The sequence below is a fragment of the Salmo salar genome, chromosome ssa21 (genome assembly GCF_905237065.1).
Source record: "Salmo salar chromosome ssa21, Ssal_v3.1, whole genome shotgun sequence".
NCBI classification, from domain to species: domain Eukaryota; kingdom Metazoa; phylum Chordata; class Actinopteri; order Salmoniformes; family Salmonidae; genus Salmo; species Salmo salar.
The window spans coordinates 17,019,324-17,038,147 of record NC_059462.1 but is presented as its reverse complement, the minus strand read 5'-3'; the positions used below and the strand labels follow the sequence as shown (position 1 = coordinate 17,038,147).

The window sequence follows — 18,824 nt, the reverse complement described above, 5'->3', positions numbered from 1 at the left end:
TCCCAGGCCTGGGCTCACGCTGTAATTATTCCCCGGGTTTTTCTTTGAGATCGGACGCTGCACTGGGTAAGCACAAAGAATTCAGAGAGCATCCTTGAACCCTTTCAGTACGGGGCCACTGATATTCAAATAACATGCAGGAACCATTTGACTGCGCCGCGACAAGAGCATTTCAAATTCAACATTTGCATATGGCTTTTTACCCCTTCTTCTTTTTTTGTAACAGTTCCCATAACATCAAATCAAGTGTATAGTTTCTAGGAAAGCTTAGAGATGCTTTATCCTTATTATTGGACTGCAATCTTTCCGTTTGACATGCAAATTAAAGCAGTTAATTTGGACAATTAAAATAAATATTCAGGAGTCCTTTGTCATCAAAACCCCCTCGGAAGCCCCCAGATAAAGTAAAGCTGAACAAATGATGTCTCGGCGATTAATTAGATATTTGATAAGACACCAATCCCTAATCGCAAATACAAGACACATGGGGGCTGCGATGTGCTCCAAGTCATAATTAATACCGTTTAACAAGATTTTAATTTGGGCATGAAATGTATTTTCCGGCCATTTACTAGGCCTATTGATTTATTCCTCAGAGAGAATGCACGTCTATGTGCGATTGCCTATATCAGCAATGTATGATTGATTTTATGTAATGAACACTCTTGCTTATCTACATTTTACGTTTGGCAATCGTATTTATTTACGATCAAATCAATTCCCTTTTTTTCATCATTTATTTTCATTTGGAATAATGAAAACAAATATGGGACACAAGATAGTAAAACATTCCCATCACATGACTACTGCCTCAGATTTTACATCATTTTAATTATGACAAAATGAAAGGCTTATACGTGTGATTTTATACAAGTAAACATTTATATATTTGTAGCAAAGAAATGAAATGGTTAACTGAATTTTAAAAAGCTGTGTACATACATATCCACAAAGTGCGTTAAAAGTAAACTCCCTGAATTGCAGGATCCCAAACACGAATAAAACAATCATAATTAACATTTACATGAAAAGAACACATTGTTTGTTGCCAATATGTACAGGACGATGGCGACTCACATGGGCCAACCAAGTTCATTGGGGTTAACTTACCCCTTTTACGCACTGATCCGTTTAAAATGTCCTCCAGCTAATTTTGAAGTTGACAGCTTTATAGTCATTTTCTTACAATAGCCTATAGAATAATTCTGCTATTCGTTTGATGGTTAATAACGAGTTGAACATTCAATCAATATGGTGGTAAGATCTAATTATTTTTAGTTTTTCAAATACTTTGCCTAAAATAATTGTTTCCTCCGATACTGTCTCTCAAACCTAGACCCGTTTTTATTACATGTGCCAGTTATGATGCCTACTGGTCATTTGCTTTATAAAGTTGGTTTCGAAGTCATTCAAATAACAGCCTTCAGGGCTCGTCATGAGGAGATGGGTCCTTGATCGTGATTCTGGGGTTTACCCCGTCTAAACTCAGTTCTGGGGACTCGGACCTGGGGGTCTCCAGGTTACTGGTGTCGGTGTCACTGTCGCTTCCCTTTTTGCCTTCTCCACCGCCGGCAGTGTGGGTTTTAATGTGCTTGCTCAAATGGTCGCTCCTCATAAAGCGCTTGTTGCATACTGGGCAAGCAAACCTTTTCTCACCAGTGTGGGTACGGAGGTGTCTCTGAAGTTCATCTGATCTTGTAAACCTTTTGCCACAAAAAAGCCAATTGCAGACAAAGGGCCGCTCGCCAGTATGCCATCTCAAATGGGCTTTAAGGTGAGAGGTTTTGCCATACACCTTACCGCAGCCAGGAATGTGACAACTGTGAAGTCCTTTCCTCCGTAGGCTGGCCCCTGCAGGCCCGAGCCGCTCAGCCTCCTGACAGTTCGGACAGTCGCATGTGGCTCTGCCGGAGTACCTCCTGGATGACCTTGAGGAACCAGAACTAGAACCTGAAATCATAGCGTTGGCGGCAGAGGCGTCCGTGTATGATGGAATGACTGTTTTGAATCCCTCTTGTGTTAACAGGTGTTGGCTAGTTGATAGAAGATGAGATGCCGTGGGACTTATACCGGTTGAGCTGAATGCCGAGTGTGTCAAAGTGGAGAAGTCAGGGTTATAGCCACTGAGCTGAGAGTGTATGGCTTGGGGGGTCCCGGAATGCAGGGAGGTCTGCAGTGAGCTTGCAGGGTTCTGGACCTCGAGCCATGAGCCAGGGTTGGTGTGAACGTCCCACCACGCGGACGCTCCGTTCGTAACATCGCCCGAGATGGTTGAATGGAAACCAGACTTGTACCACGACTCATACGGATGTGCCATCCCTACCCTCGGATACAGGGATTCTGCTGATGTGTGGACTTTGGAGATGAAGGCGGATTGCCCAGACTCTTGGGACGAAATGCTCGCTGAGTTGGAAAACAGACTGCTGTACTCTGTGGAAAACGCAGAGGAGGTCGGGGAAGTGGAGGCTAAGCAGAACGCGCTGTTGCCTGTGCCAGTAGTTGATGTAAGTCCGGTCGATCCGCGGCTTGTTGCTACAGTGAATCCTGGGAGACTGGATCCCAAGTTGCAGCTAGAGGAGGTTCTTTTCCAAGGATGAAATCCGCCTTTTGAAAACGCACTGGAATCAGGTAGAGTGGTAAGGGGACTGGTATTGCCAATTTTGTTACAAGTAGCAGCCAGCATAGCTAGAGGGGTAGTTCCAAATCGTGGTTCTTCCTGTAAAGAGATTAATATCTGTACTTTAGAACATTGCAAGCAATGTAAATAATATAGCCTACATGTATTTGCTAGAAGTATAATTTGCGTCTGCCTATCTGATCACCAACCGTTCGGTTGTCATGCTTGTTTGGAGAGCAATTACTGCATAGGCTACAAAATTATTTAAAGGAATAATGGATAAAAAATACATTTACTGAAAATGTTTATTCATAAAGAATGTATCAAAATGTGACCCAAATATCAACTGAACCAAATAAACAATCATCGAGGATATACAGTAATGTCACCCAGTTTACTGCGTGTCTCGAAAGTTTGCTCACAATGTTGGGTATAGCTAATTATGAAAGTTGGCAAAAGCTACAATTCTTTTGACTGAGGAAAGTGGTCTATAAAACCGATATGAGTCACGATGTACAACATATAAACAAGCAGTTTCAATACCTATAACCAACAACGCTGAAGGATAAAACAACATTGACCACAAACTTTTTAGAAAGCGACAAAGTATAAAGCCTACTTTCACGCATGTTTTACGCATTGAATTGAAAACTAATATTTTGTCGCCTTACCCCAAGTATAGACGTAGCCATATCCAGGGCCTTTGCTATGTTGAATTGGTCACAATTCTGCAATAGTGTACTTTTCCAATTCGACTCAGGCACTGTGCTTTTTCGTAGTCACACGATTTCTCTCTTGGCTCGGAGCTCCTACACTACCTAGTTGTAGAGAGCGCGTTCTTTGAAGTACAGCTGGCAAGAGCAAGCAGCCAATCTAAGCGCTGGAGTATTGGCAAGGGGGCGATGTCAGCCAATGAGAGATTCGACCAAGGACAGAAACGCTAAAAGATTCACGTCAATCAATAACCATTATGCGGCTCTGACTGTCAAGCAAGATACGATGTGGTGTTTTTATACATTTTATGTATTCTCTCATCAAGGCTCAATGTGTCCTTTCATTGTAGAATCGAGCTCATTTTGGTGTAAACCAGTCCTCTGAAAGAGGTAAGCATTTGATTTATTTAGATGACGCACTCTGTTGCATTTCCTAAAGCTTTCTGACAAATTGTCTTGTTTTATTTGAAATGCAGGTTCTTATTGAACTTGTTTTATTGTTGTGAGGTATACTGTTCTGATGTAGGCTATAGCTGCCACGGGCATTTATCCCTCGTGGAGTCCCCAAAAATGTTTTATGTTTCATGACATGACATTAGGGTATTGGTGATTATTGAAAAAATATCTAGGCCTGTAAGAATTGCGGTGCCTTCATATTTGTCAAAACTAAAGCTGTCATGCACTTTCAGGAATGGAAACGTCTTCATTTGCAGGGCATGTGCTTGCTCACAGCATACATGGACATGAATTTAAGCAGAAGTTCCCGTACTCTCACCAGGAGGCCAGAAAATACAATAAGCTGACCCATTATCGCTGAATATTGGTTGACTGAAGTGAAGACGCTTGCAATACAAGGTATGTCATTCAACAGGTGAATTATCTTCATGTTTCCATAGGCTCAAGCGGTGTTGCCATGTGTGCGTTAAAGAGAGTATCGTGGACTTGTTTGTAAACTCTGTGTGTGTGTGTGTACGTGCGTGAGCGTGAAGCGCCAGTCTGCCAGCCTGTCTGTGCCAATTTACGCGTGTATGTAGAGTGTGTGCGGGGGGATTTTTGGTCAATTAAAAAGTGCCAATTAACTTGATGAGTGGTTGGTGTTTTAAAGGGTTACAGCCTGTAAAATGTACTAAAATACAATTATTTCTAAAATATTGCAGACGTTGTCATAATAATCACAGGAGATGTTGTTTCCCTCATGTCAGCCTGGCGAATGGATTTCATTCAACGATACAGGCTGATTTCATATGGCACAATGAAACCATAGAGCATTGCACACTAAATATTTAGGCTAACTAAATATAACGTTTGGGGATACAATTGAATCATAGAAAACCCACGGGGAGCTCATCAACGTGAACCTTTTTTTTTCCGCCAAATGACTATAGTTTTTTTCTTCCTCTAGATACATTTTTTTTAAAGATCACAATGCAATATATGTCAACGTGTTTCACAGCTTGTTAAACATTTAGGGGTAATGACATAATGTAACAATGGCCTGCTTTGGTGTGAATCATCATCCCTTTAAAAGTTAAAGCAATTTTCCAGAGAAAGGCTTCACTGAAAGCTGTGCATTACAGTATTCAAAACGGGCAAATAATGCTCCATTATAGCGCTTGAATGCTGCCAGTCAGGCAAGCGCAATTTGTTCAAAGGCTCTCTCTGCTTTAAATCCCCACCTTTAGAGAGGTGAATATAAAACAATTTCATCAAATCCAACGAACGGAGCCAAGAAAATTGCTTCATTTTTTGCAATCATGGCAATTTGAGTGGAGTGCTATTAGCACTATCAAATGTCGATTCTGCATAAACAAATTTGATTGTAATGCCAAAGTTGCTCGAACAGCATGAGTGTCTGATAAGATGTGTCTGAGCATGTAAGAATTCATTTCTCTTACTGTTTTTTTGCATTTTTGTAATTACAATTCGAAATGTTTTGTCTGGTGTTATGCACTTTTGGTTCAAATAAGGCCCATGTCATTATTGTTAATTATCTGTTGTTGATTTTCTATATATAATCATATTCTGGTGTTATCTAGATCTTTATACTGGATTTCTATTTTTGTCTGTAAATAAAAGAGGAATCATTTCTCACCGAGCGAGGGGAAGATAATGCCTTCGATGAAGTACTTGCTTTTAATTAGAGTGATTATTCCCCCATTATTCAACATCTAACTGATTATTGAAACACTTATATTATGAAGTCGTAAGGTAATGTATAACGAACAACAAAAACTTTAGCGGTGTAGGCAGATAGGGACACCAGAGCACTAAAACAACGATTATGCTTCAAAATGACAGCTGTTGCCAAAATGTTTGATCACATGAGTGCCAATACTCATTTTGAAACAGTGTTAGACTATTTGCTAATTTTGAATGGCGTTGCACATGTACTTGAGTTTGGAATTTCATACAATTTCATGTAGGCCGACCATAATCAAGATGTGATAGCCTGTCAATGTGCGTAATGGTTGGTACCGAATGCCAGCATCCTTGACGAAATCTTGTCATGAAAAATATTTTAACAGTGTCATTCAAGTGAGAATTTGAAGTTGAATCTCGCATGCAGGACTCCATCCGAAAGCACTTTTCTGTGGCAATTAGGAGCCTATTACAAGTCATTAGATTGATCAATGTACCTTAAACAATGAAAATGATTTATTTGGTAGAACAAAACGTTGTGCCTCTATTGTGGTGAGGCTAAGTGACGCTGCATCGATCAAGGCGTTCAACAACAAAAGATACATGATTAATCCAAACCTATTCATTTAAATTATTGGTACAAAAGGCATTTGATTGCCTCAAATCTATATCATTAGAGGCTCGTTTTATGCATGTTAAACGATGCAGGGTGCTGGATTACAGCAATATTTCTGGTCAATTCCTGCACGGATTAATTTCCTTAGGCCTTGAGGGAAGTTTATTTGTGGACAATGAACTAATCGGTGTAATCTCATGGTCGGGATTGTTGGAAGTCCACAGGCCTACAGCTGTTTCTGTCCAAGCGATGAAACAGTTTAGGGGCAATGATGTCTTGCTTCAATTCTAAGTAGTTTTACATGTTCATTTATATAATTATCTTAAAACAGGTGTATGAAAGTAAAATAAAAAAAGTAGAGATTTTTTATTTTTTAAGTAGCCTACAAGCAGATAAAGATGGTGTTGGTTTGGGTCATAGTGATGGTAGCCTACTTCATTTTATGTAGTAAACGTTATTTTGTCATAAACTCGTGTTATTTCTATCTTGTAAAATCTATATCAAGATGCACAGTAGACCTATTCTCCTTTTATATGATTTGTAGACTAACGCACCAGATCGTCGAAGTGAGTAGGCTATTTGCATATGCAAAGACTTGCATGCCATATCGTTCTCCATTAATTTTGAATGTACAGTATTCAACCTGTTTCTCATCCCCACTCTTGCATGGTAATTATTGCTGAATGCCTTTCACATTTTCCATTCGATGTTTGTACATTTCTGGTTGTCAAGGGAAGCTTTTTTTTTAAAGAATATGTGGGAAAGACTGAAATTCACTATGCAATGGTGCTTAACAGGGAGATAGATATACAATCATATTCGTGTTCAGAAAAAAAAAACACTTTTTTTATCGGGGAGGGAGATAACCCTTAGGGAAAAAACAGCGCTGTGGCAAGGAATAGCATAGAAGAGTCGCATTGTTAAAGGAGTAGTAATCCCCCAGCTGCTTACTTGCTTTGATTTAACCCTCCCTGATATGAGGTACAGCCGAACCAGCACACCCTGCCACTGTAATATTCTGTGTTAGAGACTGTCATTTTGGTTATAGGCTTGACTCTTGGGTAGTCTCCTGTATTAACTCCTGTAGTAACCTATAATGGTGTGTTGTACGTTTTAAATCAGTTGTAAGTGCATGTGTTGCAAGTCAAATGCATTGTGCCAGACAACACAGTCAGGCACATATGAAAAGTATTTACGCGTTCCAGTGTATATGCGCCAATGTGTGCATACATTTTCTATGACAAAATGAAGCTTAGCTCAGCTCAAGTAGAGTAGGCCTACTAGGCCTGATATTAACAAGTGTGTGTTAAATGTAGAAACATGGGTCAGCTAGCAAGCTACCAGGGTCATCTTTCATTTCGAGCAGAATCATGTCCTATCTTGAGAGCTAGGCGTTAGTGCGGTCGGCATCAGTGTGGTGTTAGCTAGACACCTATTAGCTTATAGTCTCTAAATCGTGCATTTATGTTTTTTCACTATACTTTAAGCGCAGTTTTAGTAGCCAGCGCAAACTGAAGAAAGGGACATGGCTCCCAAGAAGGTGTTTTATGTATACTACAGTAGCTCAGGCCAAAGCTGAATGTGTACCCTAGATTACATAATGCTATGAGCTCTCACTCTCAATGGACATTGACATGTTGTTTTTGTTAGCAGAAGGGAGATGATGGACAGCAGCCACCATCACTGATTGGACGGTTTGGGGACCGCTTTAAAAATAGGAATCGTTGGATTGCCCAATGTAGGGTATGTCTATAGTCTTTAAATGTAAACTGGAAATATACATTTTACTGCTTAGCAAACATGGACTATGCATTTTTTCAGTACTTCATTTATTTTATGGACCGCATGAGCCAGTGTAAAGGTATTCTGTTCATTCATTGACTAGGGCAGTGGTTCCCAACCTTTTTGGGTTACTGTACCACCAGCTAAATTTTGCTCTACCAGAGTACCCCTGAAGTACCCCCTCATGTGTATTTTACCAGAAGGCCAATGGTCTCATGAGTCTTCTCAAGTACCCCCTGTGGATACATCAAGTGCCCCCAGGGATCCTACTACCCCTGGTTAGGAACCACTGGACTAGTGGTTCTCAAACTTTTTGGGTCCGGGAACTCATTTTGTCATAGCAAATTCTTCAGGGACCCCCTCATAATCAGAACACAACTCGAGTGAGATAACTAAAAATAGCATACAAGGAATTTTACTATGACTTGGGCAGTGCAGGGCTAGACAAACCAAGTCTCTGGCCTGGGAAGGAACATTTTAAAGGCCTGGCATTGGAGATATTCTTTTTTTGTGTACTAATTTCCTGCATTTCTACACATTTTGTCAGTGGCAGAGAGTTTTTGTTGTTGTTGCAGCTTTAAAGCTATAATACTCTGCAATTCAACACATATCCTGTAATTCTACACATTTTTTACAAGGCAGAGAGACAGTTTTGAAGCTTAAATTACTGTGCATGTATGGGGAATACAAGAAGTGTTGAGTTAAAAAAATGTATAATTGGTGGATTACTGTGAATGCCAATATCCCTGTGAGCCTCCCAGGCCCATGTTGCCCATAGTTAAAGTTCCAATACAGCCGTTTTTATCTCAATATCAAGTCATTTTTGGGTAACTATTACCTTACTGTGATTGTTTTCAGTTAAAATGGTAAAAAATACACAAAAATAGCTTCTTATGAAAGAGAAATTTTTCAAGCAAAAGTGTTTCCAGGACTGTCTGTGAGTGGTCTGACTCTTGGTAAAAACCTGGGACCAGCGCCGCTGCTAACTACAAGGGCCATTACTAATTACCGGTGCCTTTGCTAGCTACCAGCACCTTTGCTAACTAGCATAGCTGGTCCTATTGTTGCAAAGAGTTATGGGATATTAGAATCTCGTTGTTTTAACCTTTGTCATCTTCAACCTACAGTTGAAGTCAGAAGTTTACATACACCTTAGCCAAATACATTTAAATTCAGTTTTTCACAATTCCTGACATTTAATCCTAGTAAAATTCCCTGTTTTAGGTCAGTTAGGATCACCACTTTATTTTAAGAATGTGAAATGTCAGACTATTAGTAGAGAGAATGATTTATTTCAGCTTTTATTTCTTTCATCACATTTCCAGTGGGTCAGAAGTTTACATACACTCAATTAGTATTTGGTAGCATTGGCTTTAAGTTGTTTAACTTGGGTCAAACATTTTGGGTAGCCTTCCACCAGCTTCCCACAATAAATTGGGTGAATTTTGGCCCATTTCTCCTGACAGAGCTGGTGTAACTGAGTCAGGTTTGTAGGCCTCCTTGCTCGCACACACTTTTTCAGTTCTGCCCACAAATTTTCTATATGATTGAGGTCAGGGCTTTGTGATGGCACTCCAATAACTTGACTTTGTTGTCCTTAAGCCATTTTGCCACAACTTTGGAAGTATGCTTGGGGTCATTGTCCATTTGGAAGACCTATTTGCGAGCAAGCTTTAACTTCCTGACTGATCTCTTGAGATATTGCTTCAATATTTCCACATAATTTTCCTTCCTTATGAGCTATCTATTTTGTGAAGTGCACCAGTCCCTCCTGCAGCAAAGCACCCCCACAACCTATTTTGTGAAGTGCACCAGTCCCTCCTGCAGCAAAGCACCCCCACAACATGATGCTGCCACCCCCATGCTTCACGTTTGGGATGGTGTTCTTCGGTTTACAAGCCTCCCCCTTTTTCCTCCAAACATAATGATGGTCATTATGGCCAAACAGTTCTAATTTTGTTTTATCAGATCAGAGGACATTTCTCCAAAAAGTACGATCTTTGTCCCCATTTGCAGTTGCAAACCGTAGTCTGGATTTTTTTATGGTGGTTTTGGAGCAGTGGCTTCTTCCTGGCTGAGTGGCCTTTCAGGTTATGTCGATATAGGACTCGTTTTACTGTGGATATAGATACTTTTGTACTTGTTTCCTCCAGCATCTTCACAAGGTCCTTTGCTGTTGTTCTGGGATTGATTTGCACTTTTCGCACCAAAGTACTTTCATCTCTAGGAGAAAGAATATGTCTCCTTCCTGAGCGGTATGACGGCTACGTGGTCCGATGGTGTTTACACTTGCATACTATTGTTTGTACAGACGAACATTGTACCTTCAGGCGTTTGGAAATTGCTCCCAAGGATGAACCAGACTTGTGGAGGTCGACAATTTTTTATCTGAGGTCTTGGCTGATATCCTTAGATTTTCCCATGATGTAAAGCAAAGAGACACTGAGTATGAAGGTAGGCCTTGAAATACAGCCACAGGTACACCTCCAATTGACTCAAATGATGTCAATTAGACTATCAGAAGCTTCTAAAGCCATGACATAATTTTCTGGAATTTTCCAAGCTGTTTAAAGGCACAGTCAACTTAATGTATGTAAACTTCTGACCCACTGGAGTTGTGATACAGTGAATTATAAGTGAAATAATCTGTCTGTAAACAATTGTTGGAAAAATTACTTGTGTCATGCACAAAGTAGATGTCCTAACTGACTTGCCAAAACTATAGTTTGTTAACAAGAAATTTGTGGAGTGGTTGAAAAACAAGTTTTAATGACTCCAACCTAAGTGTATGTAAACCTCCGACTTCAAAAAACAGAAAATGAGCTTTTATTTGCAGAGAGGTTTGGAACTCTCTTTGTTATTGGTCTATTAACTAATTTACCACCTGGTGATGTCACCAGGCTGGCCAAAATTCCATCCCACCAAAACAGGCAGAAATTTCAACCTGTGTTTTAAAATAGCTCTTACGTTTAAAGGGCATTATCATAATTTTCACAATTTCACAGTTGTATTCCAACCTCATAGTGTGGAAATATATATAAAACACAAGACAATCTAGTTTTTGACTGCACTGGGCCTTTAAAGAACATAAATTGTAGATGAATAAAATTACATTGTATTGAATTACACCCTCTACACTTATTCCACGGATCCCTTGGCAAAAATGTGTTTAATCTGCTGTTTTTAGTAATATTAATAAAATAAAATATAAATAAATAATAATACACTTTAAAAATATATTTTGAGATCTGGCCGCAGACCCCCTACAGTACCTACGCGGACGGACCCCACTTTGAGAACCCCTGGACTAGTTCATTTCAGGCCACATGCCATAAGGCTCTCACTAGACTAGTGGACGCAGGAGTATGTATACCTTTCACTGTACAGTGCATGTGAACCCAAAGGTCGCAAACCCTGCACCAGTAATGTCTGGGATTACATTTGCCAAATTTAATTAAATGATTCAGAATATCAACCGACTCTTAAGTGGAGTAGATCAGAATAAACAGCCACGAAAGGCTTTTGATTGATGAGTGGGCATTACAAGATTCTACCCAGATAACAACATACAACAAAGGATACCATGCTATCAAATCCTAAAGCCTGCCAAGCAGCACAGGTCATTATGATATTTGGCTTTTTCCTGTCATTTCCACTGTACAGGGATAGAGATGGTAGCATGTGTATCCACTGGAAATAATCTCTCCTGTATGAAACATTAGCAAGCCCTGTCCTCACCCTGCTCCCCACTCTACCTGCCAAGCACTGCTGTTCAACTGGCCTCATGCTCTGTGATGAGCTGATGAATACAAACATGAGAGATGATTGAAGCGACATGTTTTTGTCCACCACTGTAGGCAGAATAACACTAGTCTTCATTAACATTAAGGTCAAGTCATATAAATATTCTCTGACTATATACAATCCCCTTTGTCTGGGGACATGGGGAAGCGCTCCGCTAATATCCTCATATACCATTGTAAATCATTGGCGGATTGTATATTTCTGAGGATGATCTCAAACGTCCTTGAAATATCTACGATAACAGATGGAACAATCCTGCGACGTGTGAGGAATCCATGCTTCATCACAGCAATCTCCAGGCAATTCGAGTCTTGTAGATTTTGGAGTCTAAACCAACCAATCATTGAAATGCGGAGAGCATCAGGTGAGGGGACCAAGATAGAACTGTCCGGGATGATATTTAACTGCCTTGCCATTATTACACTTGCATTCATTGGGAAGTCAGTGCAACCTGAAGCACTCTTGAGGTGCTTGTGCTGTGGAACAGAAATCTCTCAGTGAGCACGACATGGGCTATGTTTGGCTGATCCCGTTCAACAGCTCATATCTATCAGAAAGGTAATTTTCTCCTGGATTCCAACCACAATTGATCTATTATGGGATTATCTGACCTTGTAAATGGCCTTAATGTTTTACAATCAGGAAATGTATGATTTGGAAGCTCAAATGTTCAATATGTTAGACTGACCTCTTTCCCATAGTGGAGATGACATGTTCTTCCTGCCTTGCAGGCTTTGCTGAGGACTTTGAATAAACCAACATCATACCGTCAAGCCATCAGGATCCACAAACAGTTTCTGGGATGTGTTGACCTCTCTGCTGTTTTTCTTTCTAGGAAGTCAACCTTTTTCAACGTACTGACAAAGAGTCAAGCTGCAGCTGAGAATTTCCCCTTCTGCACCATTGACCCAAATGAAAGCCGAGTGCCCATTCCAGATGAACGCTATGATTTCCTGTGCCAATTCCACAAGCCTGTCAGGTATGGGTTCTCACTGTTCACGTATTATTCACACTTCAGACTTGGGCTCTCTGGCAAATATGTATAGGCCACCGCAAATGTACACTACTCCGACATGAAAGACACAAACATTTTGTTGACATTGAGTTGCCAGTCCTTTGCAATACGTATAAGGATAACTGCAGATTTCCATGTTATTTTGTCTTTTAAGTTAGAGGCCATAACATTTAAGTGTCAGTGGCTGGCTATCATATGTCATTATGAGCGAGGTTAGACCATCCTATTGGTTTGATGTGAGAGGGTCATAAATCACAGCAGGGAATTAATGTCCCTCTGTCTCTCTGGGGTTGATGGTATTGCGAAAGCGACTGTATAACATGTTCAGCACTGAGCAACGCAGAAAATATTCATTATGACTCTGCTAGGACTAATATGACATGAACCCTATCACCCTCTAGTCACAGCTCTTGTGTCTCAAACCATATATTCCAGAGTGTAGGAGCCTGATGATGAATCAAGGTATGGCACATACCTCTGTTGTCAGTAGGAGGATGATTAAGGTGTAGAATCAGTGTTGGTGTACAGGCTGCTGCTTGGTTTTTATTTCTCCTTTATCTGCATTAAGTGGGAGGGCTGATGGAACCAGGGCCCCCTAGGGCTACCACTTAGTCAGCGATAGATAGCTAATGCCCCAGACATGATTTTGAAGACGTGTATATATATTTTTCATTGAAAACAAGAACGTTTGATCACAGAGAATCTCCTCTGGCAGTATTGATTCATATGTAAAACCTGAGAAACACTTTCACTTTCCAAACTTTGTCCTTTTCTGTATTTTGTTGGTTATATTAGACATTAAACTGAGTTATATAACCTCTGTTTCCTTTCCACTACCCTAACCCCCACTACCGGTTCTGCAGCAAGGTGCCGGCCTTCCTGAATGTGGTAGACATAGTAGTACTGGTGAAGGGAGCTCACGCTGGTCAGGGCCTGGGCAACGCCTTCCTCTCCCACATCAGTGCCTGCGATGGCATCTTCCACATGACACGTGAGTCCCACCTGCCAGGCTATAGCACACTGCATATCACTGGCTAAAATGACTGGTTTTTCATCTGGTTAGAAATGTGTCCCAATGTACATGCACTGCCCAGAATGAGGTAGTAAAGAGAACAATTACTGAAAATGTACTTCATACTTCGCTGTAGAATCTTGTTGAAAGCAGAGCTTTCTACTGAGGTCTATATGGTTCTGTCTGCTGGGTTCCAAGATAAACACACTATATTCAGGAATAGAGCAGATGAAGCCAAGTTAATGAAAGGGCCTGTGCCTGGTTTGGTAGACTCACTGCACACTACTCTGAGGTTGGGAAATACAACTAGACTCAGAGGGAAGTCTTTAGTGGCTTCCTGTAAGCACAGATTATTATAACTTGATCCCAAAATGACACAGTTTGATTATGGTTGGGCACAACAAAGGTAAGTAGCCTATATGGCAAAAATACAGTACGATTAAAGAGTAACTGAACGTAATAAGCAACTTCTCCTTTTGTGGCATCGATATGAGTCAGAAACATTTATTCTAGTGTCAAAGGTCAGTTTTGTCCAAAACGAAGATTTGCAAGATAATTAGGAAAAAATGGTATGTCATGGAATGAAAGGTACCATAACAGTTTTCCTCGGGTTAGGTTTATTTCAAGCCTGCCCACAACTGGCAGCACCCAAGTAATCATCAATTCAGACCGCAGCTGAATGCAACCCGATCGTAATGCCCATGGTCAATTTGGTTTGACATTCGATATCCCTATGGGGCTAGTTAGGCACCATCAGTAAATTACACAATGTATATGGGACAATATTGTAACATTTCAATAGCTTCAAATTTCAATGACTTAAAAGCCTCAAATCAATTATAAGTTGTAGAAATTCATATACAAATATTGAAAACATCTAAACAACTAAATGGTGTGCAACATGAAAGTATTGTCCCATTTACATCATGTCATTTATTGACGGTCCCTAACTAGCCCCACAGATAGGCTATCCAAAGTCAAACCAACTTTGCCACGGTCGCACACCAGCCGGCTGTAGCTAATTGGCAAAAGAAGTTGGCTAGCTTGCTAGCTAGTCTAGGATACTTCCAGACACAAGACCTGGTTAGACTGTTTCAAGTTACATAGGAGGGTGAGTGACGGTAACTGTTTTGGCAGAGTGAAAGTACAAACGCTTCCCATGTTCGAACACACACACAAGAGACACCCACATCAAAGCACGCCTCCAAAACCCAAATCTCGTTCTCAGTCGCATTTCCTAATGAGGTGAATTGAATCCGAGACTAAATCAGAAGGTTCAGCCTCCCCTTTAAGATATTGTTTATTGTGAAAAACTGAGTTTAAATGTATTTGGCTAAGGTGCATGTAAACTTCCGACTTCAACTGTAAGCACATATCAATTGACGCAGAACATATAACAACATCTTGAAAATACAGTTAACTGCCAAAAATAAAGGAAACACGCACATAAAGTGTCTTAATAGGGCGTTGGGCCACCACGAGCCAGAACAGCTTCAGTGCAACTTGGCATAGATTCTACAAGTGTCTGGAACTCTATTGGAGGGATGCGACACCATTCTTCTACGAGAAATTAGATCACTTGGTGTTTTGTTGATGGAAAAATGCTATCTCAGGCATTGCTCCAGAATCTCCTATAAGTGTTCAATTGGATTGAGATTTGGTGACTGAGACAGCCATGGCATATGGTTTACAGATATAAGCCTCTGGGAAGGTCTAACTGATGACATAAAGTCAAATAGCTTTTTAAAACACCTGAGTCGCACAGCAAAATGGAAGCATGTTTTCTAAACGGGGTCTTGTGAGATATGGCTTGAAGTGGCAATGCTCTATTGGCCCCTAGACTGGAACCAGTGAACAAGACCAATATTAGCACGGCTGCTTCTCCCTGAAGCAACCACAGAGACAGGGGACAGCACCGCATCACAGGAAGCCTGTATCTTTAAACTGAATAGCACACATTTTAGTAGTGATATAACGTCAACATAGTACATGTAAGTTAACATAATACCTGTTATAAACAGTACAACCTCACAAAGAACAGCGGTTTCACAGAGACAATTGACAAAATTGACGGTTACAACATATCCTCTGTAGGTAAATCTCACCTAGCGTTACTTTCTCCTACAGAGTAAATCATTGCTAAGGCTTCGTTGTGGTTGGTCCTACAGTGGGGTGGTCCTCCATTGCATCAACAAAAGCAGACAACCTCCTCTCAGACCAATTGTGTAAGGAAACGACATCCTTCCATACCCAAAAGAAAAGCCATTTAGAGGACAAACAACAGTGTGATCAACCTGTTCCATACAGCAATGTGATAACTGTTCCATGGATGTGCTCAAATATGAAAATGTCATAAGCAACACATTTGAGATAATCATCAGAGTCTTGAGGTAGTTCGAGACATGCCGTCTCAGTCTGTCGCAAGGAGTCAGTTGAAAGGCTATTGGAAAATGGCCTCAGAAATGAAATGACACACTTATACTGTCCACATAGTAATCCCTTGCAGAGAGAACTTGGGAACAATTAGGAAAATGGCCTGTATTGTAACCCTGTCCATTTAGCCACTCTGCCTGCCACAGCCCAGTCACTAATCACAGCTCCTTTCACAAAATGGGAAAGTCAATAGCTGCATACAATCAGTAAACAAATTCGGCTATTTTTATACGGGCCTCCATCTCCATTTTAGTAGCAGCAATTTAAATTATTCTAGCGTGTAACACTTTAATTGTGTAAGACAAAGATGATGTCAGAGGCACAAAAGAACGTCAGGCAGAGGGAGACCTATAAGTAATTTCAATGCTGCCACAGTGTGCCAGACAAGTGAGAAGTATTTTGTGGGGGTTGTTTTGCTGATGCACTCACATCTGTGTATTTACTGAGAATACAAAGGCAGTTAGTGGGCATGATAAACTGAAAGCAACAATGCTGAATTGTACCCGTGCTACAGAAATGGCCTTTCAGCTTTCACGGAATAGTTTCACTATCCCTAAAAAGTAATTTATTTGCATAAAAATGAGGGGGAACTCAGTGAATTACAGTGAATAATGAGTGAAATAATCTCTCTGTTAGCAATTGTTGGGAAAATGACTTGTGTCATGAACAAAGTAGATGTCCTAACCGACTTGCCAAAACTATAGTTTGTTAACAATGTATGTACAGTTGAAGTCGGAACTCTCTCATTGTCCCTCCAGAGAGCATGCAACAGAATGGTGCCGATACACAGGAGATGGGCCCACTATGACATAGTGTGTGCTCCAATGTGTGCTTTACTACAAAGTGTTAAACTGGTAATGTAGATCAAATATTGATCTATAAAATATTTTTTTTATCAATGTTACCATTTGACCCTTAAACCTTTAATACATTTTTCATCCCAGGATGTGACTGAACACAGTGTCACAGTGCTGTTAGGAACAAGGTCACTCAAGAATAGGGTTCTCTAGCTACTAAAATACCTAACCTCAATTTTGATTGGTTATTTGTTAGTACAGTTGAAGTCGGAAGTTTACATACACTTAGGTTGGAGTCATTAAAACTTGTTTTTCAACCACTCCACAAATTTCTTGTTAACAAACTATAGTTTTGGCAAGTCAGTTAGGACATCTACTTTGTGCATGACACAAGTCATTTTTCCAACAATTGTTTACGGACAGATTATTTCACATATAATTCACTGTATCACAATTCCAGTGGGTCAGAAGTTTACATTCACTAAGTTGACTGTGCCTTTAAACAGCTTGGAAAATTTCAGAAAATGATGTCATGGCTTTAGAAGCTTCTGTTAGGCTAATTGACATCAGTTGAGTCAATTGGAGGTGTACCTGAGGATGTATTTCAAGGCCAACCTTCAAACTCAGTGCTTCTTTGCTTGACATCATGGGAAAATCATACTTTGGTTTCAAAAGTGCAAATCAATCCCAGAACAACAGCAAACGACCTTGTGAAGATGCTGGGGGAAACAGGTACAAAAGTATCTATATCCACAGTAAAATGAGTCCTATATCGACATAACCTGAAAGGCCACTCAGCAAGGAAGAAGCCACTGCTCCAAAACCGCCATAAAAAAGCCAGACTACGGTTTGCAACTGCACATGGGAACAAAGATTGTACTTTTTGGAGAAATGTCCTCTGGTCTGATGAAACAAAAATAGAACGGTTTGGCCTTAATGACCATCGTTGTGTTTGGAGGAAAAAGGGGGATGCTTGCAAGCTGAAGAACACCATCCCAACCATGAAGCATGGGGGTGGCAGCATCATGTTGTGGGGGTGCTTTGCTGCAGGAGGGACTGGTGCACTTCACAAAATAGATGGCATCATGAGGCAGGAATATTATGTGGATATATTTAAGCAACATCTCAAGACATCAGTCAGGAAGTTGAAGCTTGGTCACAAATGGGTCTTCCAAATGGACAATGACCCCAAGCATACTTCCAAAGTTGTGGCAAAATGGCTTAAGGACAACAAAGTCAAGGTATTAGAGTGGCCATCACAAAGCCCTGACCTCAATCCTATAGAACATTGGTGGGCAGAACTGAAAAAGTGTGTGCGAGCAGGAAGACCTACAAACCTGACTCAGTTACAACTCTGTCAGGAGGAATGGGTCAAAATTCACCCAACTTATTGTGGGAAGGTTGTGGAAGGCTACCCAAAATGTTTGACCCAAGTTAATCAATTTAAAGGCAATGCTACCAAATAGTAACTGAGTGTATGTAAACGTCTGAACCACTGGGAATGTGATGAAAGAAATAAAAGCTGAAATAAATAATTCTCTCTACTATTATTCTGACATTTCACATTCTTAAAATAAAGTGGTGATACTAACTAACCTAAGACAGGACATTTTTACTAGGATTAAATGTCAGGAATTGTGAAAAACTGAGTTCAAATGTATTTGGCTAAGGTGTATGTAAACGTCCAATTTCAACTGTATGTGCTCGCTTTTTTATAGTGACAGAAAAAATGAAGCAGATCCTCAAAGCAAAACCAGCTCTTTTATGCATGTGTGTAGAAAACAGACTTTCTAAATAAGGATGAGATTATGCTGGTGCTTTTACTGTCATTTTACGATGATCTGTTTTGACATACCATTGTTGTCCCTCTGTGGACTCCTTAGAGACTAAGCTGTA

The 18,824-nt window shown here is 40.4% G+C and overlaps 1 protein-coding gene and 1 pseudogene across 1 annotated transcript; one reads left to right on the top strand and one right to left on the bottom strand.

Moving 5' to 3' along the window:
* Positions 1-811: 811 nt before the first annotated feature.
* On the bottom strand, positions 812-3,443 carry LOC106581755 (transcription factor Sp9). The gene is made up of 2 exons (XM_014164019.2): positions 3,289-3,443; positions 812-2,716 (listed from the first exon to the last, which is right to left on the bottom strand). The coding sequence occupies exons 1-2, from the start codon at positions 3,307-3,309 to the stop codon at positions 1,424-1,426; spliced, it is 1,314 nt and encodes a 437-aa protein (XP_014019494.2). The 5' UTR covers positions 3,310-3,443; the 3' UTR covers positions 812-1,423.
* A 4,167-nt stretch (positions 3,444-7,610) lies between these two features.
* The window catches only part of LOC106581705 (obg-like ATPase 1), a 58,862-nt pseudogene continuing 47,648 nt past the window's right edge, over positions 7,611-18,824 (top strand).